Below are 22,733 nucleotides of genomic sequence, written 5' to 3'. Positions count from 1 at the left end.
GAATGGGTTGGCTGGGGCTAGGCCTCTCCAAGCCTCAGGGCCACAGGGTGCATTGCCCTTCCCCTTCAAGGCAGTGGAGCGAGCAAGGCCCTCCTAAGAGCTACCAAGCAAATGGGCTGAGCCCACCCCCGGTGCTCTGCAGCCTGGGCCCAGCCCAGCGCTGCCCTGCAGGCATTTGCCCAGGGCAATGTATGTGCAAACAGAGCCCGTCTCTGTCCCCCGTGCATGGCCTCGCACTGAGGGAGCCCCTGCTGGGTCAGGAGGGCCCAAGGACCCTGGTTGGTCTGGCACTGACGTGCTCTCCAGGCAGGAGAGAACTTGCAGCAGTTCTGCCCCGGCGGCTGTGTTGTCGGAGGGGGTCTGAGCACTGGCCCCAGGCTGCAGAACAGGCTCTGTCCAGCTGGCGAGACAGAGGTGCTGGGGGACTCTGCTCTGCGGGCACTGTATCTGGCAGAGCCTGGGTCCCAGGTAGGCACAGCCCTGCATAGGGCGCTGAGAGGCGAAGGGGGTTGGCCTGGGTGCTGGGGTTTGGACTGTAACCTCTCCCCCTCTCTCCCCTGTCGGTGCTGTGGGGCGGCCTGAGCAGAAGAAGATCATGATCATTATCTGCTGCGTGGTCCTGGGCATCGTCATTGCCTCCACCTTGGGCGGGATTTTCGGATAGATCTTGCCAAGGCGAAACTTTCTCTGTAGACAATGCGATGGAGCTGCCGAGCTGCCACGGCCCAGCTGCGCCCGAGGGGAGCCAAGCCCTGCAGCCGCCAGGGAGGGGCCCTCCCAGCAGAATTTCAGTTTCTAATGCATGATCGTTTTGTAACACTGTGTGTACGGTGTGGTGCGTCTGTGTGGCGAGGGGGCAGGCGGACAGTATCCGGGGCTGGGACATGGTGGGGAGCTGGACCTGATGGAGGGCAGAGCACGCGTGTGGCACTGAGCCTAAAGCAAGGCAGCTAACTGGTGCAGAGGGAGCCAGGCTGCCCTCGTATAGTGAGTCTCCTAGCATGGTGCCAGGTGTAGGACAGCAAGTTGTGCCAATGGCACTGGGTGAGGGAGAGCAAGGGGCAGTGCTGTGTCCCCTGCAGAGCAGAAGAGAGCACTCGCCAGCCAGTCCCCACCCACCTTTGTAGCCTGGCACTGCCCGTGGGGGTTCACTGGCAGTCATAGCTCTTTCTCCCTCTGCTCTGCCAGGGCATTGCTGACAAAACGCCACACCCCTCAGCCTGCTCCCTGCAGTGCCTCCCTCCCCAGGGCACACCTGGCACTACACCTGCCCAGCTGCTGCTCCCTGAAGTGCCCCCTCCACCAGCCATACCTGGTACTGCACCCACCCCGCCTGCTCACCACAGTGCCCACCTCCCCTCGCTGGCTGTTTGGTGCAAGGCCCAGTCCCTGCTGCTGCCCCTTTCCCTCCCCTCTGGCTGGCTGCACGGGGTTCATTTCTCTTTGCCGCTGCACGGCTGGAGGGTGTTTTCTGCAAGGCTGGGCTGATGGGGCAGCTGTCCCGTGTGGTTGGCTGGGCCCAGTTCCATGGGGGGTGGGGGAATGTTGGGGTAGGGTGGCATGTGCTCTGCTGCACTGCCCCCCTGGCGAGCCTACGACCGTCTTGTGCTGATGCTTCCCAAGTGCTGGTGCAGGTTCCCTGGGGGGGAACTGCACCCCTTTGGAATAGGCCCCACAGCATCAGCGTTCCCTGGCATGCTCCACGCCCGTTTGGCCTGGGGGAGATGGGCAGTGCCAAGCAGGCAGATGGCAAGGAGCTTGCTGGCCACTGCATGGGCCTGGAACCACCTCTAGGGCTGGGCAGGAAGTGTCTGAATTGCCTGTGCCACTCACCCAGGTAAGGGGATGAGGCCAGAGCAGAGACTCATGTTGTCCTGGGTGTGGGTTGCTGGGCAACCATTCCAGGGCTGGGACTCCTGCAGGCAGCTCTCAGCCCTGCCCCTAGGTTGGATTTCCCAGCCCCTCTCTCTGGGCCACCCAGGGCCCAGGCCTGGCTCCCCCGTCACCCCTCCCCTGCGACAGACCCAGGCTCTGTGCCCCAACTGCGCTTGGTTCCCCCAACCCTGCTGTGTCTGGCCAGTTGGGGATGGGCCTGGGCTGCACATGGGAGCCCTGCAGCCGTTCCCCAGGCTGAGGCCCCCACAGAGCAGCCCAGGTACCAGGCTCCTGCGCTGCCAATGGGCAGCTGACGTTCAGTGTTGTAAGCTCCATCTCTTCCAGCTCCCAAAGGGAGAGTGTTGCAGGGCTGGCTCTGTCCCTCCCCCATCCGGGGCACCCCAGCTGTAATGCAAGAGCCATACCAGCCCTCTGGCCTTCCTTGGGGGGGGGGGGGGTGCCTGACCTCACCCCCAGCTCATCAGCACTGAGCGCTCAAGGGACCAGTTTGCCAAGACACCCCTGGCTTCAGGGCACCACATCCCCAGGGGCTGCAGTGAACGTGTGTGTGGTGGCAGCCTGCACACCTGCTGGAGGGAGCCCACAGTGAGAGCCTGGCCTCCTGACCCTTCCCAGCCCTGCGAGCCCAGAGACACCTGGGAGCAAGAGCCCACCTGTGCTCGCCTGCCTGGGGTGGGTCTGCGCCAAGGCCCTGTCTGCTCTGCCTGGATCCCCGCAGCGAGTGGGGAGGGCCCTGAGTGTGGCAGATCAGCAAGCAATAACAGGCTGCCACCATGACAGCTCTTGGTGAGCAAGGACGGGTGGTCACCCTTTCCAAAATGCAGCTGCTGGGGAGGCTGATCAGCTATTTCTTCCTAAACCCTCCTTGTGGGTGCAGAAGGCTCCACAGCACCTTTGCAGCCTTTAGGAGCAGGGCTAGAACCCCGGCTGGGGTGAGCCAGACAGCCCTGCCCCACATCCTCAGGTGCAGGGTCTTACTGCACTCAGCACACCACCTTGCTGCCAGAACAGCTGAGCATGCAGGGGACAGGTACCATGGGGGATAAGGCACCTGCCAACACATTGGAAAGAAACCAGCAATACAAAGGGGGCAGGTGAAATTGGGGGGACAGCAATACAGCAAGTGGGATTCTGCCAGCTAGGGCTCCCCTCCTAGCAGCTGCTCCGTGGGGAGCTGACATAACTAACCTGTGGGGCTGAGAAGCCTGCAGTAGGCAAGGCAAAGGGCATTCTCTAGGGGTTAGGGGCTATACTTACACTGGAGGGAAGGTGAATTGGTGCAACACTGCAATCCCTGCACCTTCAAGAGCCCTGGCCTGTCCCTCTCCCACCCATTGCACGAGTTGACGTGATTAGCCATGCTATGTTTGTGCATGGGGAAGATGTTTTACATTTCCTTTGGAAACACGTCTTTTCTCAAGAAGCATCTGTCCTACATGCCCATAGGACTCCCAGCACCAGAGGCTTGACAGTATTTCAGGAGTAAGGGTGGGGGGGGGGCCGCACATGTACCTTTCACTCATACTGGGGATTTGTTTTTTAATTAATGTACTTGAAAGAGTTCAGAGCAACCCCTTGGCATTGTAACGTCACTGTACCGTGAGCTAAGTGTCCTTGTTTTCTATGTGGATCTTGAACCCAACTTGCTTTGTTCCAATGGCTAGAACAACATTGTATGTTGCTCCCTGTCTACATCCAGCTCCTGTCCCACCCCCAGCTTTGGGTGCAAAACAGCTTCCCAGTTAGTGGAATTTTTATGTAGAATAAACATTTGTAACCTTAAACCCAGCAGTGGGCTCCTCACTCTGTTGCGCCAGAGGGGAGGGATGAAGAGAAGGCGCCCCCATGGGCGGGCTGGCTGGCCCTGGCTGTGCTGCAGCCAGGAACAGAAGTGTTCCTCCAAGGGCCAGCTGAAGCCCTCATACAGCAGCCCCCAACCACGAGTGCTGCAGAAGTGCTTCCTCCGATCCACTGGGGGGTTTTCTCAGTGCTCACGGAGCATACGCCACAGGAGCAGAGTATGTAACCCTGAAGCAGCAAAGCAGAGGGCACAGCGCTGCACAAATACCAGGGAGGAGCAGCAGAGACCAGCGCTAGGTCCATCAGCCCTTGCTGTGCACAGAACCACCCCTTGAAAGATGACAGCTCTGCAGTACTCGTAACCAAGGGACTATTTACTGAGTAGGCTGGAAGCTCAGCAGGAAAGGTCCCCTCACCCAGGGCACTTTGCCCCAGTACTGGGGGCAGGCTGCCCACCAGTGTTTCTGACCCCCCTCCATTTGGCTCGGATAACAGATGGTGAAAAAAAGGGGGTCTGCAAGTGGCTGGCTCAGTGTCAGCACCCAGCACACAAAAATAGATGCAGTGAGTCTGCTCCCAACCAGTATCTTCCCATTCAATACGACCGGAAGCATCAAATGGGATCCTCGACAGCAGCAGAGACGGCCCAGCCTTCCACTGCAAGGGCCACAAACAAACCCACTTCGTACAAGCAGCTTTCAGACCGGGGGGGGGCCATCCAGGGAGGCCCGAGAGCTGCAGGGAAGTTCCACAGGGGCTGTTGCATGGCGACCACAGAACCGGAATACACGGGGCAGTCAGAAGCGAGGCCGCCGCTTTCGGCCAGTGTATCTTGTATCCGCCCTCACCTCCCTGCAGAACAGCGCACAGAACAGATTACACTGTAGGGAGGGATGGGGGCTATAAGCGAATCAGGCCCCAAAGCCGGAAGTGCTGGAGCCCCCATGACAGCCAGAAGGGGGGTCGGCAGAAGCATAGAACAGGCTTGCAGCAGGACAGAGGGCTGTGGCCATGCTGCCCGAAGACAGGTAATGGCTACATTGAAAGTGAAGTGATGTCCTTGTTACCATGCCCTGAAACAACGGTGGCAGCCACTGTCTGCAAGGGAGACCCAGGTGGCCGGGTTACAGCCCATACAATGCCCGCTACTCTCTCTCTCCCACCCCCGGGAACCCGGGCAAAGGGAGGCACCATGGTACGTACTTGCCCTGCCGCCGTCTACGTTCCTTCTTCTCCAAGACCCAGTCCCGGCTTTTCTTTACAGACTTGCCCTTGGCATTTCTGAACCGTGTTCTATAGAGAAACAGAAATGATGGCGCTGATGGGGGTCCACGCAAGGAGGGTCAGTCAATCCGCTGCGTCTGGAGGGGTCTGGGATTCAGTTCCTAGTGCAGGGCAGCGAGCACTGGCCAATTATCCCCAGCCCCTCTTAGGCCAGCTAGGACAATGACAGCCCAGGTGTGGGGGAGGCTGGGAGCTAAGGCAGCGAGCAGCGGCATGGGCAAGCAGCACTGGCCAAAGCAGGACACAGACGCAGGCAAGAAAAATGCTGAAAAGTCCTCAATCGGGAGAGGAAGAGAGGTGTGGCCTGGCTGAGTGCTTTCTCCATGTGCTCTGCAGGAACACAGGCAGGCAGGCTGGCTGGCTATCAGCATCACAGGGGGGTAGAATACCCTACAAGAAAGCAGTCAGCCATCACCTCAGCTCAGATAGGGATGCACCTGGGGACTGTGCATCTCAGCATACAGGGCACCATCTTTACTGGAGCGGACTCTAGTCTGACAGCCAATTGCATGCTGGAACCAGGGGTCTCCATGGGACATAACCCCAGATTACAGGGGAGGCTGCTGCAATAGGGTCTTTTTTAAGCAAGTTGTCAGGACACTGCCTCAGTAATTCGGAGCCGTAAGCTGGGTACTGTTAAGGAGTGGAACAGTGTCAGAGGTAGGAAAACATGGCAGCCAACAGTTCCTGGCAACCACGACGACTATCCTCTGGCTGGTGCTCTCAGTCTCTCCTACCGGCTGCAAGGGGAGCTTTGCCCTGCACTGCCACATAGGGAGGAGACATGCAAACAGCACAGAAATGCACTGGGTATCCACAAGAGAGACAGCCTAACAGCTGAGAAGGGAGGGAATTTAGGGCTACACAAGGTAACTTACTGGCACAATTATGCCAGTATGACTGCCCATATGGACATTCTTATGCCAGTGAATGTCCCCATGCAGACAAGCTCTGGGCCAGCCTGCCTGAATGGTTACCACCCACTGAACTCCAAGAACACTGGAGAAAGGACATCTTAAAAATCCAACAGCCCCACTCCACTTCATGCCCAAACGCTCACAACTCAGCCCCACCCCAGAATTCTCCCAGCCAGGATCAGGCTGGATGATCTAAGGTATAAACAAGCAGAACAGATCCCTTCGGGCCATCTTCCGTGCCAAAAAGTAGCTAAATCTTCTGCTACTCCACAGTGGCCTAAACCATGCCAGCCCTGAGCTGGCTGACGGGAAATGTCTGGGTCAGGAAGGGCCAAGGCCAAGGCAATCCTGAAACTGAGCACTCAAAGCCAGAGCCATCCCACTGCAGGGTCCTGGCCCTCCAGCTCCCTGAGTCCAGTGTCAGGGACACCACCTCCCCGCTAGCCAGGCCCCCAGTGGCTCTCCCTCTCTCAGGGAGGAGCTTCGTGAACATGGTACCTTTCGCTGGTGAACTTGGCCTGCTGGGACTCCTCTCCATTAGCGCACTCAGCACCAAGAGCCTGGAAGCACAAAGCGATGGGCCTCAGTGCCACAAAGAGCAGCACCCTGCCACACCAGCCACGACCCCCGGACAGAAGGGGAAGGGGGCTCTGCAAGAGCGAGGACTGAACGGGGCCTGAGTCAGCAAGTCTCAGGGACAGGCTGTGTGCTAGGGAAGGAGCAAACTGATCTTCCAGTGCTTGAGGCAAAACCAGACCAGCCCGAGCTGGCTCAGTGGAAGTGCCAAGGCTGGGCAAGTGAGCAAGGCAATCTTGGTACTAATGGCACAGGGTTAGGCCCCCTCTCCCATAGTGCTTCTGGGAAGGGACCAGTGCACAACGGGTGGCTGCATCAGACTTCAGACACAAAGGTGACTGGAGCTGCACGATCCAGGGATGGCAGCCAGCCCCTCTGTGCAGATCCCTTTTCCAAAGGTTTGATTCTGAAGCCCAAGTCGGCCCCTGGCGGGACGATGTCACACAGCCCCCTGGAGCCCCTGGCCAGGCTCCTCCTGTTCAGGCTTCCTAGCAACCTCACCCACCAAAAGAGCATCCCTCAGCAGGAGACCCTGAGCACTTCGCCTCCTGCTCCCTCCCACTTTGCCAGCTGCGCCATTGCCTCTGAGCTGCAGCTCATTACCTTTGGTAACACACCAGCCATCCCAACAAAGAGACAGAGGAAGAACCTGAAAGAGAGAGAGATGAGATGAGATTCCTGGGCCTGAGATTTGGAGTCTGGAACTCTGAACACCCAGAGGCCTAGTCAAGAGCTTCCCACATAGCTTCCAGAAGCCCACTTGAGGACAGGTGTCCACAGGCCATCTACCTCACAGATCTGTACCAGGGTCTGTGACAGGAACTCCAGCCTCTGTCATGGGGCAGTATTTCCATGCGGGGGGGACACACAGCTAAGTCACAGAATCCAGTAAAGTAACACGCTACAAGGATGGCCTCACCCCAGCTCAGATCATACTCAGTGGCCCCAGCCCAGCAGGAGACAGAACTCACTTCTTAGCTTTGGCGCTGTTGGGATAATCCACCACCATTCCTCCCGTGAACCCTGCCTTCATGGCCTGGGCAGTGATGAGCTCCAGCTGGCAGAGAGAGAACACGCTGTCAGGAACTGTCCAGCCATCACCAGGCCAGTAATATACAGCACAGTACCCGAGGCTTAGCCAGCAGCTAGCACTGCACCTTACTGCAGGGTCTAGCCAGGCTAGGGCTCTCCAACGGGGGGATCACCCCCACTTTCATAGCAACCCCTAAATCTAACCCTCAGGCAGCGATCCCCCCAGAAACCATTCTTTGGTTGTATTTATTTTAACTCCTCTCTCCGTTCCCCACCCCCGCTCTTATCGGTTGTGTTCATGCTCAGTCTAACTGACAGTAAGTCTTCAGGGTAAGGTCAGCGGGTTGACTTTTAAGCACTACAAAGCTCTGGTGCTACATCACACCAAACAGCACGCAGCCCAGCTGCCTACCCATGGCTCCTCGAGGCTCTGGCTTTTCACCAGTACCAGTGAACAGACCACTGTGAAATACTGCAAACCAAACGCTCAACCCGGTTCTGCTGGGCCCTTAAAGCAGCCCATCCTCACACACCCATAGTAGCTCCCAACCCCCGCTGGAAACACAGCCAAGCTTTGAGCAGGGCTTCTCTGCTATATCCCTCCCTGCATCCCCTTTCCCCATCAGGCAAAGTCACCTGTTCTGAGTTTTCAGGGTACAACTGCAGGACGGCTCGGGATCCTCGGGCCTACAGGAAACAAAGGTGGTTATAAACCCCTGTTCCAGACCAGGCTTTCATACAGTCATAGAATCATAGAATGTCAGGGTTGGAAGGGACCTCAGGAGGTCATCTAGTCCAACCCTCTGCTCAAAGCAGGACCAATCCCCAATTAAATCATCCCAGCCTTCTAAGGAAGGAGATTCTACCACCTCCCTAGGTAACGCATTCCAGTGTTTCACCACCCTCCTAGTGAAAAAGTTTTTCCTAATATCCAACCTAAACCTCCCACACTGCAACTTGAGACCATTACTCCCTGTCCTGTCCTCTTCTACCACTGAGAATAGTCTAGAACCATCTTCTTTGGAACCACCTCTCAGGTAGTTAAAAGCAGCTATCAAATCCCCCCTCATTCTTCTCTTCTACAGACTAAATAACCACAGTTCCCTCAGCCTCTCCTCATAAGTCATGTGCTCCAGCCCCCGATCATTTTTGTTGCCCTCTGCTGGACTCTTTCCAATTTTTCCACATACTTCTTGTAGTGTGGGGCCCAAAACTGGACACAGTACTCCAGATGAGGCCTCACCAGTGCCGAATAGAGGCGAATGATCACGTCCCTTGATCTGCTAGCAATGCCCCTACTAATACAGCCCAAAATGCCATTAGCTTTCTTGGCAACAAGGACACTCTGTTGACTCATATCCAGCTTCTCATCCACCGTAACCCCTAGGTCCTTCTCTGCAGAACTGCTGCCAAGCCCTTTGGTCCCTAGTCTGTAGTCTGCACGGGATTCTTCTGTCCTAAGTGCAGGACTCTGCACTTGTCCTTGTTGAACCTCATCAGATTTCTTTTGGCCCAAACCTCTAATTTGTCTAGGGCCCTCTGTATCCTATCCCTACCCTCTAGTGTATCTACCTCTCCTTCCAGTTTAGTGTCATCTGCAAACTTGCTGAGGGTGCAATCCACACCATCCTCCAGATCAGTTATGAAGATCTTGAACAAAACCGGCCCCAGGACCGACCCTTGGGGCACTCCACTTCATACCAGCTGCCATCCAGACATGGAGCCATTGATCACTACCCGTTGAGCCCGACAATCTAGCCAACTTTCTATCCACCTTATAGTGCATTCATCCAGCCCATACTTCCTTAACTTGCTGACAAGAATACTGTGGGAGACCGTGTCAAAAGCTTTGCTAAAGTCAAGGAACAACACATCCACTGCTTTCCCCTCATCCATAGAACCAGTAATCTCATCACAGAAGGCGATTAGATTAGTCAGGCATGACCTTCCCTTGGTGAATCCATGCTGACTGTTCCTGATCACTTTCCTCTCCTCTAAGTGCTTCAGGATTGATTCCTTGAGGACCCGCTCCATGATTTTTCTGGGGACTGAGGTGAGGCTGACTGGCCTGTAGTTCCCAGGATCCTCCTTCTTCCCTTTTTTAAAGATGGGCACTACATTAGCCTATTTCCAGTTGTCCGGGACTTCCCCCAATCGCCATGAGTTTTCAAAGATAATGGCCAATGGCTCTGCAATCATAGCCGCCAACTCCTTTAGCACTCTCGGATGCAACGCATCTGGCCCCATGGACTTGTGCACGTCCAGCTTTTCTAAATAGTCCCGAACCACTTCTTTCTCCACAGAGGGCTGTCCACCTCCTCCCCATGCTGTGCTGCTCAGTGCAGTAGTCTGGGAGCTGACCTTGTTCATGAAGACAGAGGCAAAAAAAGCATTGAGTACATTAGCTTTTTCCACATCCTCTGTCACTAGGTTGCCTCCCTCATTAAGTAAGGGGCCCACACTTTCCTTGACTTTCTTCTTGTTGCTAACATACCTAAAGAAACCCTTCCTGTTACTCTTAACATCTCTTGCTAGCTGCAACTCCAGGTGTGATTTGGCCTTCCTGATTTCACTCCTGCATCCCCGAGCAACGTTTTTATACTCTTCCCTGGTCATTTGTCCAATCTTCCACTTCTTGTAAGCTTCTTTTTTGTGTTTAAGATCATCAAGGATTCCACTGTGAAGCCAAGCTGGTCGCCTGCCATATTTACTATTCTTTCTACACATCGGGATGGTTTGTCCCTGTAACCTCAATAAGGATTCTTTAAAATACAGCCAGCTCTCCTGGACTCCTTTCCCCCTCATGACAGGTTTCAGAGTAACGGCCGTGTTAGTCTGTATTCGCAAAAAGAAAAGGAGTACTTGTGGCACCTTAGAGACTAACCAATTTATTTGAGCATGAGCTTTCGTGAGCCACAGCTCACGTCATCGGATGCATACCGTGGAAACTGCAGCAGACTATATAAAGTCTGCTGCAGTTTCCACGATATGCATCTGATGAAGTGAGCTGTGGCTCACGAAAGCTCATGCTCAAATAAAGTCTGCTGCAGTTTCCACCGTATGCATCCGATGAAGTGAGCTGTGGCTCACGAAAGCTCATGCTCAAATAAATTGGTTAGTCTCTAAGGTGCCACAAGTACTCCTTTTCTTTTTCCCCCTCATGTTATTCTCCCAGGGGATCAGTTCCCTAAGGGAGTCAAAGTCTGTTTTTCTGAAGTCCAGGGTCCGTATTCTGCTGCTCTCCTTTCTTCCCTGTGTCAGGATCCTGAACTCGACCATCTCATGGTCACTGCCTCCCCGAGTCCCATCAACTTTTGCTTCCCCTACTAATTCTTCCCAGTTTTTGAGCAGCAGGTCAAGAAGAGCTCTGCCCCTAGCTGGTACCTCCAGCACTTGCACCAGGAAATTGTCCCCTACACTTTCCAAAAACTTCCTGGACTGTCTATGCACTGCCGTATTGCGCTCCCAGCAGATATCAGGGTGATTGAAGTCTCCCATGAGAACCAGGGCCTGCGATCTAGTAACTGCCGTGAGTTGCCAGAAGAAAGCCTTGTCCACCTCATCCCCCTGGTCCAGTGGTCTATAGCAGATTCCCAACACAACATCACCCTTGTTGCTCACACTTCTAAACTTAATCCAGAGACTCTCAGGTTTTTCTGCAGTTTCATACTTGAGCTCTGAGCAGTCATACTGCTCTCTTACATACAGTGCAACTCCCCTATCTTTTCTGCCCTGCCTGTCCTTCCTGAACAGTTTATATCCATCCATGACTGTACTCCAGTCATGTGAGTTATCCCACCAAGTCTCTGTTATTTCAATCACATCATAATTCCTTGACTGTGCCAGGACTTCCAGTTCTCCCTGGTTCTTTCCCAGGCTTCTTGCATTTGTGTATAGGCACTTGAGATAACTCGCTGATCGTCCCTCTTTCTCAGTATGAGGCAGGAGCCCTCCCCTCTTGCACGCTCCTCTTCATGCTTCCTCCCGGTATCCCACTTCTACACTGACCTTAGGGCTTTGGTCTCCTTCCCCCGGTGAACCTAATTTAAAGCCCTCCTCACTAGGTTAGCCAGCCTGCTTGCGAAGATGCTCTTCCCTCTCTTCGTGAGGTGGAGCCCGTCTCTGCCTAGCACTCCTCCTTCTTGGAACACCATCCCATGGTTAAAGAATCCAAAGCCTTCTCTCCAACACCACCTGTGTAGCCATTCGTTGACTTCCACGATTCGACGGTCTCTACCCAGGCCTTTTCCTTCCACGGGGAGGATGGACGAGAAGACCACTTGCGCCTCAAACTCCTTTATCCTTCTTCCCAGAGCCACGTAGTCCGCAGTGATCCGCTCAAGGTCATTCTTGGCAGTATCATTGGTGCCCACGTGGAGAAGCAGGAGGGGGTAGCGATCCGAGGGCTTGATGCGTCTCGGCAGTCTCTCTGTCACATCATGAATCCTAGCTCCTGGCAAGCAGCAGACTTCTCGGTTTTCCCGGTCGGGACGGCAGATAGATGACTCAGTCCCCCTGAGGAGAGAGTCCCTGACCACCACCACCCGCCTCCTTCTCTTGGGAGCGGTGGTCGTGGAACCCCCAACCCTAGGACAGTGCATCTCATGCCTTCCAGTCGGCCGAGTCTCCTTCTGCTCCCTTCCCTCAGATGTATCAACTAGTCCACTCTCCGCATTAGTACCTGTGGAGGGAACATGAAAACGGTTGCTTACCTGTATCTCCGTTGCTGGTACGTTGCTGTGTCCCCTAGCACACAGTCTCCCAGCCTAACATGGCATGATCTGAACTGGGAGTTCCTGTTAATGGTGCATGGACATTACTACCCACTACAGCCAGAATAGCCTGCTAGGGAATGTCACCTGAATGAGGACATCCTCTCCCTCGACATTCTGGGAGAAGGAAGGGGTGGCTGGCTGGCTGGCAAGGCACCACTTATCAAAACAGAATAAAGGGTCAAGAAAACTCACAGTTCCAGGGTAACTGCACCTGTTTCCCCCTCCAAGATCCATCAAGGGCACGCAAAAGTTTCCGGCTCTCTCAGGCAGAGACCCCCGTCTCTCTCCCTCAGCAGGGTTTTTCCAGGCTGCACAGTTCACTGCCTACACTGGGATATTCCTAGCAAGCCAGATGCCTAAACAGGCCAGCGTCTGCGCTTTACTTTCATTCCAAAGGCTCGGAACAGCATATTTACCAGGAGTTACAAGTTACCACGCAGCTCTTTCTAAGCAAGCACCATTTATTCTGACATTACAGAGAAAATATATTAAAACAATAGAAGAACCTACACACATGCTAAAAAGTTTACCAGACGTCACCCCAACTCCAACCTTGGGCTCTGGTTGGAGTTAGACCTTCACAGTGGGGGTTTCGCTGTGGTTACAAGTTCAGAATGGTCTCACATTCAGAACCAGAACCGAGACTGGGCCATTCAGCTGCTTCTTTATTCAACCTGGGCCTTCCTGGGTAATTAGCAGACAATGATCCACTCCTCCAAGCACAGCTTCAGAAGGCTGGGGTTTTGCATAACTGACAGTGGGAAATTTGCATGAATCTCTTCCTGGGGATTCCCCAGGAAATCCCCTTATTGTCCCAAGCATCCACTCTTGTCTGGCACATTTTCAATACAATCCTTGAGCTCCCAGGCCCCACATCACATCTCCCCCGAGAGAGGTTACATACAATCCCACTCACAATACACTTAATACAATAAGGTTTTTCAAGGACATTGCAGGAAATGGCCATATCTGTCACTACTTACCAAGGCAGAATAGAGGGTTGAGAAGAATCGATACAGGCGTTTTGGGGGACTGTGTGTCTTCTTATCAGCGTTACAGAGCCACTGCACTGCAGAAATACTGAAAGAGAATGCGTGACCTAAGGGACACTGAGCCACCAAGCCTCCCATGTGGGCAACCGAACCACATTCTTTAACAAAGACGCAAGTCCCCTAACGTCCTCCTTCTACCAGTGTCCCTCGTACCTATTCTATAGTCCAAGATAGTATGTGACGTACTGCTGTGCTCAAGACAACTACTGCGTTTGCTTCATCAGTGCACTGCTTCCTACTTTTTAGGAGCAAAGATTTTGTATAAGCCCATTCTAAAGAGATGCTGTCTAGCTCAGGAGGTCACATATTTGACTTGCAAGTCTGACCCACTTGGTGTACTTATCGGTCAGATCTAGATTCTGCAGAATGCAAGCTTTCATTACAACAGAGTTTCTAGTCCTTATGGATCATAACTGGTTAAAAAATCTTCCAGATTTGAGTGGATGTAGTGCAACCTTAGACCACTGAAGACAGGAGCGCTGAGAGAGAGATTTATAGAAATAGTGGGAGTCACTCTGGAGCCCAGCAACGACACCTTAAGGGCATTTGACAATAACCAGAGTCCATAATTGTGGGTGATGCTGTGTGAGGAAGTGGCAATTTCCTGTAGTATTATGGATCCTGTATGTGCCTCAGTTTCCTCCCGTACCTTCCACTGCTATCCAGCGGGGGCTCAAAGGCTAAGTCTGTTCTTGGGGCAGCAGGAGACATGCGGGGGGGAAGTGTCTCATCTCGCTGCCTAGGCGCAATGAATTTTAAGGCACTGGCTGGAACCTGCTGAAATCAATCCATAACAATTGAGAATCCCAAAGAGGCAATTAGAAGCCCCAGTGACCAGACAATTCACACCTAGCAAACAACCATCAAGAGGAAGGAAGTTTTTCCCCCACCCCTCAGCAGCAGGGAAGCTGAGCAGAGGCCAGCTCCAGAAACAAGGGACTGAGAGGTACCAGGCAGGAAATAAAGAGTAGCTTTTGGGACAGGCTGTACTGCTATCCCCGTGGAGGGACAAAGGGACTGAGAGTCTGAAATGGAATCTGGAGCAGCTTGGCTGGCGGGTTGCTCTGGCCTGGACAGATGGACTATGTCATAACCTTGATTTCTCTGTGCTAACCTAAGGACTCCCGACGCTGCGTTCCAGGTGACTAGTAAACCCCACTCGCTTTGAAAATGCTGCCTGGTGTCACTGCAAATACCTGCTGAGGTGCAGTAGTCCCTGAACAGTGTAAAAGTGTGACCAGGAGTCCGGCAGAGTGCGTGGTGTGAATCACAAGTGCTGGACCCAGGAGCACGTCAGAGGCAGTGAGCCTAAGCTGAAGGCAGTGAGGCCCTTCGGGGATCTGGCACACCAAAGGGGTTCCTCCAACAGACTATTTAAAAGCTGGGGTATAGCACAGGTCCTATGGATCTGTGACACGCTGAATGTAACAGCAGCATTAACTAGCGAACTGGTTATATACTTGGCCAAACCACCCATTAGTGTCAGTGGGAGCCCGTCTGCGGCTCAGGGGTTCTGACCCTTCCCATTCCCGCCCCCCAAATGAGCAGCATGCCCATGATCTAGTTTTTTATGCCATGCTCAGCACTGGTATTCAGCACCTTCTGCTAGCCTTAGTTATCCGTGACTCTCAGCCATTCCTCGGTTTTTGGATAAGCAGTTCCCCTGTTTTCACAGTCCAGTATTATGAGAGTCAAAGGTAATTTTCCAGCAGCTGCTCCTAATTACGGGAAGAAGCATCCCTAATTCAAAGCCCATCCAAATTTCAACAACCTGCTATGGAGTGCAAGCTGGTAAGGCCAGCTAACAGGGCCAGGCTTGTGTTGTGTCCTCCTGCTAGGCAGAGCCTCTGGGAACTAAGATAAGAAAGCAAAGAGGAATGTCTTACCTGACACAGCCATCAAACATGCCTGGCCTGAAGGGAATCCCCTGCCCCATGTCTGCAAGGATGAGGTCTCCTTCCACCTCTCTCTCCACAGCAACATCTGCACAGCACAAAAGACAAGCCAGTCCGATGGCCACAAGTCTTCAGATCAGTACCCAGGGCTGCATTTTATACATTTCTAACCCTCCCACTGCACATATGTATTGTCTGCCCACTAGGGCATGCAGTGGAAGAGAATCTACTTACCCAGCATGGCAGAACTGATGTCCATCCCAACCCAGTGATGTCCCTCTTCAGAGATGTAATCTCCACTCAAACCAGAGCCACAGCTAAAAGCGAAAGAACAGATCTTAGAAAATGCAGATTCATCCCAATATCCAGCCCTTTCACTGACATGTCTGGAAACCCTTTCAGGACAATGATCTTCTCTTTCCTCTCTCTGAGCAGCAACTGTGGAAATTAAGTACTGAGACACCCTCCTTCTTTCTAGATATTTGAGCCATGATTGTCGTCATCATCATGGTATTCCTGGAATTCCACAAAGCCGCAGGAGGAGCTCCACTGTAATTTGTAGTACAAACCTAAAACTCTTACACTGACAATTCAGAGCTCTGTCCTTCTCTAACTACAACATGACGGCCAGTGAGGTGGGGGGGGAAAGCAGCATCCTTACAGTTCTATATGGCTCATATGCAGGGTCTTACCCGACATCCAGAAGGAAACATGGCCGATCCTTGGGCAAGTCCAAAAGCTCCACGGCCCGCTCTGACATCTGCGACTGGATCTCAATCATTCGAGAGCTAAGGAGAAAGAATCCTCCTTTATTCCCATGAAAGCAATAATGAGAGATCTAAGTGGCTTTTACTACCCAGAATAAAGTCACAGCCAAGGTAACCACTGGCTCAGACCTTAGTTATTCATGAAAACAATGGAGTATTTGGAAGCACAAGGAAAGGCCTAAGATGGGAACCTGCCTTGTGGTGGGAATTTCTGCATTCCTTTGGGGGCCCAAAGGCTCTCCACACAATTACTAAGACTGAAGTCAGGCACCCAGCTCTGCCTGCTCTACCATTCCTCAGGAATTAATAGCTAAGAGCACAACGGCAGATCTTATGCTCACTATAGGGAGAGCTGTGCACACCCCAGTACAACTGGAGAACTCTTGCTAGGAGCAGATACTACTGCACAGGACACAACTCCACACCCATTAAAGTCAGCAGAGCAGCTGCACCACAGACCTGCTCGAACTCTTTCACCATTTAATTTAGTTCAGATTGCATTTCCTGGTGCACATTGACACTTTTTGGGCGCACATAGCAACCACCACTCCAGATGCTCCAGCCATCAGCACAGAGATGGGACAAGACCCATCCTCACCACCTTCATTGGGGACTGGCCATGTACACCACAGCAAGGGAGCAAGCATGCAAGGGAAGCACCCTTACTTCTGGGAGTATTTCCAGGCCTCGGCCACATCGTAAAACTGCAAGAAAAACAAACAGCGTGAAACTTGGAGAACGATGGGGCTGGGCCCCACAGTGCCCTCCCCCACTATGCCCTCCAGGGGCAACCGCCACGGGCCGAGACTTCCGCCCGCCCCGCAGATCAAGCCGCGCCCCCGAGAGCCCCGCCCCCCGGGGCCTCCGAGCCCAGCCCCGCCCAGGCCCAGAACCTCCCCCCGAGCCGGGCCCCACAGAGCCCCACCCTGCTCCACGCGGTCCCCGAGCCCAGCCCCGCCCCGCCCCCGCACAGGCCCAGAACCTGCCCCCGAGCCGGGCCCAGCCCCGCCCAGGCCCAGAACCTCCCCCCGAGCCGGGCCCCACAGAGCCCCACCCTGCTCCACGCGGCCCCCGAGCCCAGCCCCGCCCCGCCCCCGCACAGGCCCAGAACCTCCCCCCGAGCCGGGCCCAGCCCCGCCCCCGCCCAGGCCCAGAACCTGCCCCCGAGCCGGGCCCAGCCCCGCCCCCGCACAGGCCCAGAACCTCCCCCCGAGCCGGGCCCAGCCCCGCCCCGCCCCCGCCCAGGCCCAGAACCCGCCCCCGAGCCGGGCCCAGAACCCGCCCCCGCCCGGGCCCAGCCCCGCCCCCGCCCGGGCCCAGAACCTGCCCTCGAGCCGGGCCCAGCCCCGCCCCCGCCCAGGCCCAGAACCTCCCCCCGAGCCGGGCCCCGCGGGGCCCCCGAGCCGAGCCCAGCCCCGCCCCGCCCCGCCCCCGCACAGGCCCAGAACATCCCCCCGAGCCGGGCCCCGCCCCGCCCCCGCACAGACGCAGAACCTCCCGCCCCGCCCCCGCTCCCGCTCCCCGGGCAGCCACCACCAGGGCCTCACCCCCACCCAAGCCTCGCGGATCCCGACTCACCAGCTCCGGGGGCCCGCGATGCTCAGGCCTCCGGCCGCTCCCCGCCATGCTCGCCCTATGACATCATCTCCCCGCGCCGCGGCGCAATCTGTGAGGCCGGAGCGCCGGCAGTTCCCATTGGTCGAGGCAGCCGTCCGTCCGCGCGTCTGTCTTCACTCCATTGGCCGGGGCCTCTGGCACCCACCCCTCACAGGGAGCGCTCCCATTGGCGCGCCGCGGCGGCGGCCCGGAAGTCGGGCTAAGGAGAGCGGTCCCGGCGGCTGCGCGATCCGCCCCTCCCCCCCCGGCATGGCGCCGCCCCCCGCCGCTCGCGGCTGGCCCCGCGCGCTCCTGGGCCGCCTGCTGCCCCCCCGGCCCCTCGGCCGCCGCGGCGGCGCCGCCGCCGGCGGGGGGGGCCCGGCGCGGCCCGCGGGGCTGTACGAGCTGCTGGGCGTGCCGGCCAGCGCCACGCAGGCGCAGATCAAGGCGGCCTACTACGAGCAGAGCTTCCGCTGCCACCCGGACCGCAACGCGGGCAGCGAGGAGGCGGCCGCGCGCTTCACCGCCCTGCACCAGGCCTACGCCGTGCTGGGCAGCGCGGCCCTGCGCCGCCGGTACGACCGGGGCCTGCTGAGCCGCGAGGAGCTGAGCTCGGCCGCGCGGCCCGCGCCCGGCGCGCGCCCGGCGCCCGGCCCGCGCAGCGCGGCCCCGCGGCGCGCCCCCGCGGCGCCCGTCTTCGACTTCGACGCCTTCTACCGCGCCCACTACGGCGAGCAGCTGGAGCGGCAGCGGGCCCTGCGCCAGCGGCGGCGGCGGCGGCAGGAGGCGGCGGCGGCCCAGGGGTGGCGCGGGGACCGGCTGCCGGAGCTCTCGCTCGCCCTGCTCCTGCTCTGCGGCCTGGCGCTGCTGGGCCGCACGCAGTGAAGCGCGGGGGCCCGGCCCGGGCCCAGGGTTCGCTCGTGGCGCTGGACAGGCCGCGGGGCGAGGGCGGCTGCGGAGAGCTCCGGGGCTGGGTCCCGAGCGGGCCTTGTGCTGTGTCAGGACGCCCTAGGGAGCCGCACTGCTATTAAAGCAGCTTCACAAATCGGTTTGCGATCCCCATTCCTTCGGTGCGGGTAACGCCCCTTCCCGCTCAGGAGTCGCCGCTGACATTTGCCTGCCCAGAGCAGCCTTCAGGGATCTGCCGTTCACCTGCCAGCGCTGGAGATGTTTCTGCCATTCACCGCAGGAGAGACAATGCAGCTTTCTGCTGGGGTTTAGGTGTTAATAAATTTATCTTCCCTGAACTCTAGTCCTTTAATGGGTATACAGTGCATTTCAGCTCACCTTGCAGGCTCAAATCTTGCAGGCTCATCTAAACAGAGTCCTCTGGACCTGCCCACTTCAGGTATGTCTACACTTAAAATGCTAAAGTGACACAGCTGTGCCATTTTAGCCCTTCAGTGTAGTCCGGGGGTGGGCAAACTGTGGCCCAGGGGCTGCATCCAGCCCTCCAGATGTTTTAATCCGGCCCTCGAGCTCCTGCTGGGGAGTGAGGTCCAGGGCTTGCTCCACTGTGCGCGGCTTGCAGAAGCAGTGGTATGTTACTGCTCCAGCTCCTATGCATAGGGGCAGCCAGGGGGCTCCGCACGCTGCCCTCACCCAAAGCACCACCCCAACAGCTCCCATTGGCCGAAAACTGCAGCTAATGGGAGCTGCAGGGGCAGCATGCAGAGCTGCCGGGCCGCACCTCTGTGTTGGAGCCAGATGGGGGACATGCCATTGCTTCCAGGAACTGCTTGAGGTAAGCACTGCCCCTCTCCCACGCCCCAACCCTCAGTCCCAGCCCTGATCCCCGTGCTAACAGCTGAATCCCCTCAGTCCCAGCCCAGAACACCCTCTTCCATCGCCAGCCCCACCCCAGAGCCGGTACCCCCAGCAGCAGCCCTCCCCCTCCCCCTGACCCCCTCCCGCACCATGAACTCCTCATTTGTGGCCCCACCCCAGAAACCACACCCCCAGCCTGAATCCTCATCCCCTCCTGCACCCCAACCCCCAATTTAGTGAGCATTCATGGCCCGCCATACAATTTCTATACCCAGATATGGCCCTCGGGCCAAAAAGTTTGCCCACCCCAGTGTAGACACTGTGTACGCTGACAGGAGGGATTCTCCCATCGGCGTAGGTAATCTGCCTCCCCGAGAGGCATTAGCTAGGCTGATGAAAAAATTATTGTTGACCTAGTGCTGCCTACACCAGGGTTAAATTGATATAACTATGTCTCGGGGTGTGGGGTTTTCACACAGAGATGTAGCTATTCTGATGTAAATTCCTAGTGGAGAGGGTGAGCCTAACTAGGCAAAGACTGGGTCCTCCCTATTTTTTGCACTTTATGAATGAGTGAATTGTATTCTCACTGGTGCTGTAGAGTAGTTTGGTGTGGGTCTTGAGTTATCAAGAACTGACAGGTGCTATCTCCACAATGTATAGGCAACTGGTTGCTTTTACCACCTCTCTGATGTACTGTATTTCAGGGCTGCCGGTGTGTGACTCTCAGAGCTGGGCATGCTGCCTTTATTATTGGCTCCCCTGCCTCTCTTGGAGACCTGCCTGACTTCTGGAACAGTTGGTTCCAAAGGTTTTTGGGTTCAATAGAACAGAGCCCAGGATGGTGGTAGCAAATATTCTGTCTTGTGGTGTGAGGCCACATGCCTGGATCTACATGTAGAGAAGGGTTCTCGTCTCTCCACTTCTTAGGGTCTTCCATAAACACCATTCTATGTTTAAGCTGCGGGGAGCCTGTCCTGTCTAGGGCTGATGGGGTACTTGGCTCCAACCTGTCTTCCCAGAGGGCTTCATAACTTGAAGGCGTAGCATTCTCAGTACTGAACTTCATTGTATCCTGATCTGTGTAAGAGGTGTTCAGACAAATAGGGATATATTTATATGTAATGAAATGTTGAGGTGGTTTAAGACAGAGAATGTTGTAGTGGAAGCAACCTTCCTTCTGCAGGTGAGGGTTTTACTTGTGTTTCACTTGGACTTTGCCACGCAGTATGGAGTGAATGAAACCCAAAGCTGAAAATGGATATCACAAGGTAGCTGTTGGCATGCCAAGGATTTCACTTTCATACTTTCTTACTTGCATTGGATCCACTGTGCTTGGCTCATAGCCTTGAGCACTGAATCCTAGCCCCCTACCTCTCGCTGCAGGAAATTTTAATTTTCCTGTAAATAGAGAAATGCATAGAACAAATCCCCGAAGCAACCACAGAATCCAGAGATGCCTTCTGTATGATCAGAAAAGGAGTACTTGTGGCACCTTAGAGACTAACCAATTTATTTGAGCATGAGCTTTCGTGAGCTACAGCTCACTTCCTCAGATGCATATCGTGGAAACTGCAGCAGGCTTTATATATACACAGAGAATATGAACCAATACCTCCTCCCACCCCACTGTCCTGCTGGTAATAGCTTATCTAAAGTGATCATCAGGTGGGCCATTTCCAGCACAAATCCAGGTTTTCTCACCCTCCACCCCCCCACACAAATTCACTCTCCTGCTGGTGATAGCCCATCCAAAGTGAGGAGGGTGAGAAAACCTGGATTTGTGCTGGAAATTGGCCACCTGATGATCACTTTAGATAAGCTATTACCAGCAGGACAGTGGGGTGGGAGGAGGTATTGTTTCATATTCTCTGTGTATATATAAAGCCTGCTGCAGTTTCCACAGTATGCATCCGATGAAGTGAGCTGTAGCTCACGAAAGCTCATCCTCAAATAAATGGGTTAGTCTCTAAGGTGCCACAAGTACTCCTTTTCTCTTTGTGAATACAGACTAACACGGCTGCTACTCTGAAACCTGTATGATCAGAGGAACACTTGCCCCATGGGTGAGTTTTCTGCCCCAAGGAGTGTTGTGAGGTAAAAGGACTACTTTCCTTGGCCCTCTCTTATTTGGTATTAGCCACTGAGACCACGGCTACAGCCGGATCAGTGGGTAGTGATTGATCTATCGGGGATCAATTTATCATGTCTAGTGTAGACACGATAAATCGATCCCTGATCGCTCTGCCGTCAACTCCACCAGGGTGAGAGGCAGAAATGGAGTCGACGGGGGAGCAGCGGCTGTCGATCCTGCGCCGTGAGGATGCAAAGTACGTGATTCTAAGTCAATCTAAGATACGTTGACTTCAGCTACGCTATTCTCATAGCTGAAGTTGCGTATCTTAGATCTATTCCCCCCCCCCAGTGTAGACCAGGCCTAAATCTAATCCACCTTCTAGGCTGGGGGGGAGGGGTTCTAGGTCCCGACATTGTCATTTTATAAGAAGGTGCTAGGAGTCTGGGATGGAGGCCTGGATTAGATTCTATGGAGTGAGAGATTTGGAGTGCTGGGACTTCCGGACCTACTTCTGTTAATGCTCCTTCTCAACTGAGGCTTTTCTAGCTGCATTTGGACTGCAGTGTGGACTTGATGCTGTATTTCAGGCCAAATCTGATTAGGATTTGGCCTTCTAATTGGACAACTCTCCCAGTCATAGCATCTGGAAGAGGCCAAGTCAGAGGAGGAAGAATAAGATGGAAATGTGATGGAGAAGTAGGTTGGAGAAACTGCTCCTCCCTCTGATCCCCAGTGCAAAGGCTTATGGGCTCCTCATGCAGTCCTGCTCAGGGCCCTTTGAGTGGGCACTTCTTTTATGGCTGCGAAATGCCCAGTATCTGGGGGTCTTGGGTCTGCCCCTGCACACAGACTCATTGCACTGTTGTGAGCTCTGCTGCTGGGCTGTGCCATGGTTCTGGTATGGTGCAGTGCGGACCGTTCACACTGATGTCTGGGAGGATCCTGCAAAGAACGTTTTTGTTCCTAATTCCTTTATTGTTACCATCTTCGAATGGAGTAGGAATAAACCTGCGCAACTATGCCAGACGTGCACTGCTCCTGGCACACTCAGGGTGGAAGAGGGGCCAGGTTATTCCACGGAAGTAGACACATCTGTGAATTCACATACGCTTGGCGGCTAGCTGGGTCTGATTCGGGGTGGAATATATTGCGACAAATCACTGTATTAACCCACGTGCTCTAAGAATATGCCTTAGAACGAGGACTTGTGAAAGGAAAATGCAGCTGTTGCTGATACTTCACTAGTTCCAATAGTTAATTACCCTCACTGTTATAATGTACACCTTGCATCCTGTCTGA

At 55.0% G+C, this 22,733-nt stretch overlaps 3 protein-coding genes across 9 annotated transcripts in view; 2 read left to right on the top strand and 1 right to left on the bottom strand.

Moving 5' to 3' along the window:
• The window catches only part of STX1A (syntaxin 1A), a 338,787-nt gene extending 335,107 nt beyond the window's left edge, over positions 1-3,680 (top strand). For all 7 annotated transcript variants that reach the window (XM_073315464.1, XM_073315468.1, XM_073315463.1 and 4 more), the window contains one exon: positions 587-3,680. In XM_073315464.1, the coding sequence (XP_073171565.1) occupies positions 587-664 (78 nt within the window). In that variant the 3' untranslated portion in view covers positions 665-3,680. The remainder of the gene's footprint in view (positions 1-586) is intronic.
• A 372-nt stretch (positions 3,681-4,052) lies between these two features.
• Positions 4,053-17,865, bottom strand: BUD23 (BUD23 rRNA methyltransferase and ribosome maturation factor). The gene is made up of 12 exons (XM_073315470.1): positions 17,573-17,865; positions 16,661-16,698; positions 15,920-16,015; positions 15,462-15,544; positions 15,219-15,315; positions 13,264-13,360; positions 8,142-8,192; positions 7,445-7,530; positions 7,077-7,122; positions 6,396-6,457; positions 4,900-4,989; positions 4,053-4,548 (listed from the first exon to the last, which is right to left on the bottom strand). The coding sequence occupies exons 1-12, from the start codon at positions 17,618-17,620 to the stop codon at positions 4,494-4,496; spliced, it is 849 nt and encodes a 282-aa protein (XP_073171571.1). The 5' UTR covers positions 17,621-17,865; the 3' UTR covers positions 4,053-4,493.
• Positions 17,576-18,837, top strand: DNAJC30 (DnaJ heat shock protein family (Hsp40) member C30). The gene has a single exon (XM_073315469.1). The coding sequence runs from the start codon at positions 17,591-17,593 to the stop codon at positions 18,473-18,475; it is 885 nt and encodes a 294-aa protein (XP_073171570.1). The 5' UTR covers positions 17,576-17,590; the 3' UTR covers positions 18,476-18,837.
• Positions 18,838-22,733: the final 3,896 nt, after the last annotated feature.

The sequence above is a fragment of the Lepidochelys kempii genome, chromosome 17 (genome assembly GCF_965140265.1).
Source record: "Lepidochelys kempii isolate rLepKem1 chromosome 17, rLepKem1.hap2, whole genome shotgun sequence".
In the NCBI taxonomy this organism is placed as follows: domain Eukaryota; kingdom Metazoa; phylum Chordata; order Testudines; family Cheloniidae; genus Lepidochelys; species Lepidochelys kempii.
Note: the sequence above shows the minus strand (reverse complement) of the source record. Positions and strands in the feature narration are given on the sequence as shown.

What these genes read in the sequence shown, in the direction of transcription:
- DNAJC30 (XM_073315469.1), top strand. Translation starts at nt 17,591, where the DNA reads ATGCTCAGGCCTCCGGCCGCTCCCCGCCATGCTCGCCCTATGACATCA.
- BUD23 (XM_073315470.1), bottom strand. Translation starts at nt 17,620, where the DNA reads ATGGCGGGGAGCGGCCGGAGGCCTGAGCATCGCGGGCCCCCGGAGCTG. An exon ending in CAACCCTCTATTCTGCCTTG is followed by an intron (nt 8,193 to 13,263) that starts GTAAGTAGTGAC and finishes TGTTTCCTGTAG; the next exon opens with GCCCGAGGATCCCGAGCCGT. An exon ending in CGTAGACGGCGGCAGGGCAA is followed by an intron (nt 4,549 to 4,899) that starts GTACGTACCATG and finishes GCTGTTCTGCAG; the next exon opens with GGAGGTGAGGGCGGATACAA.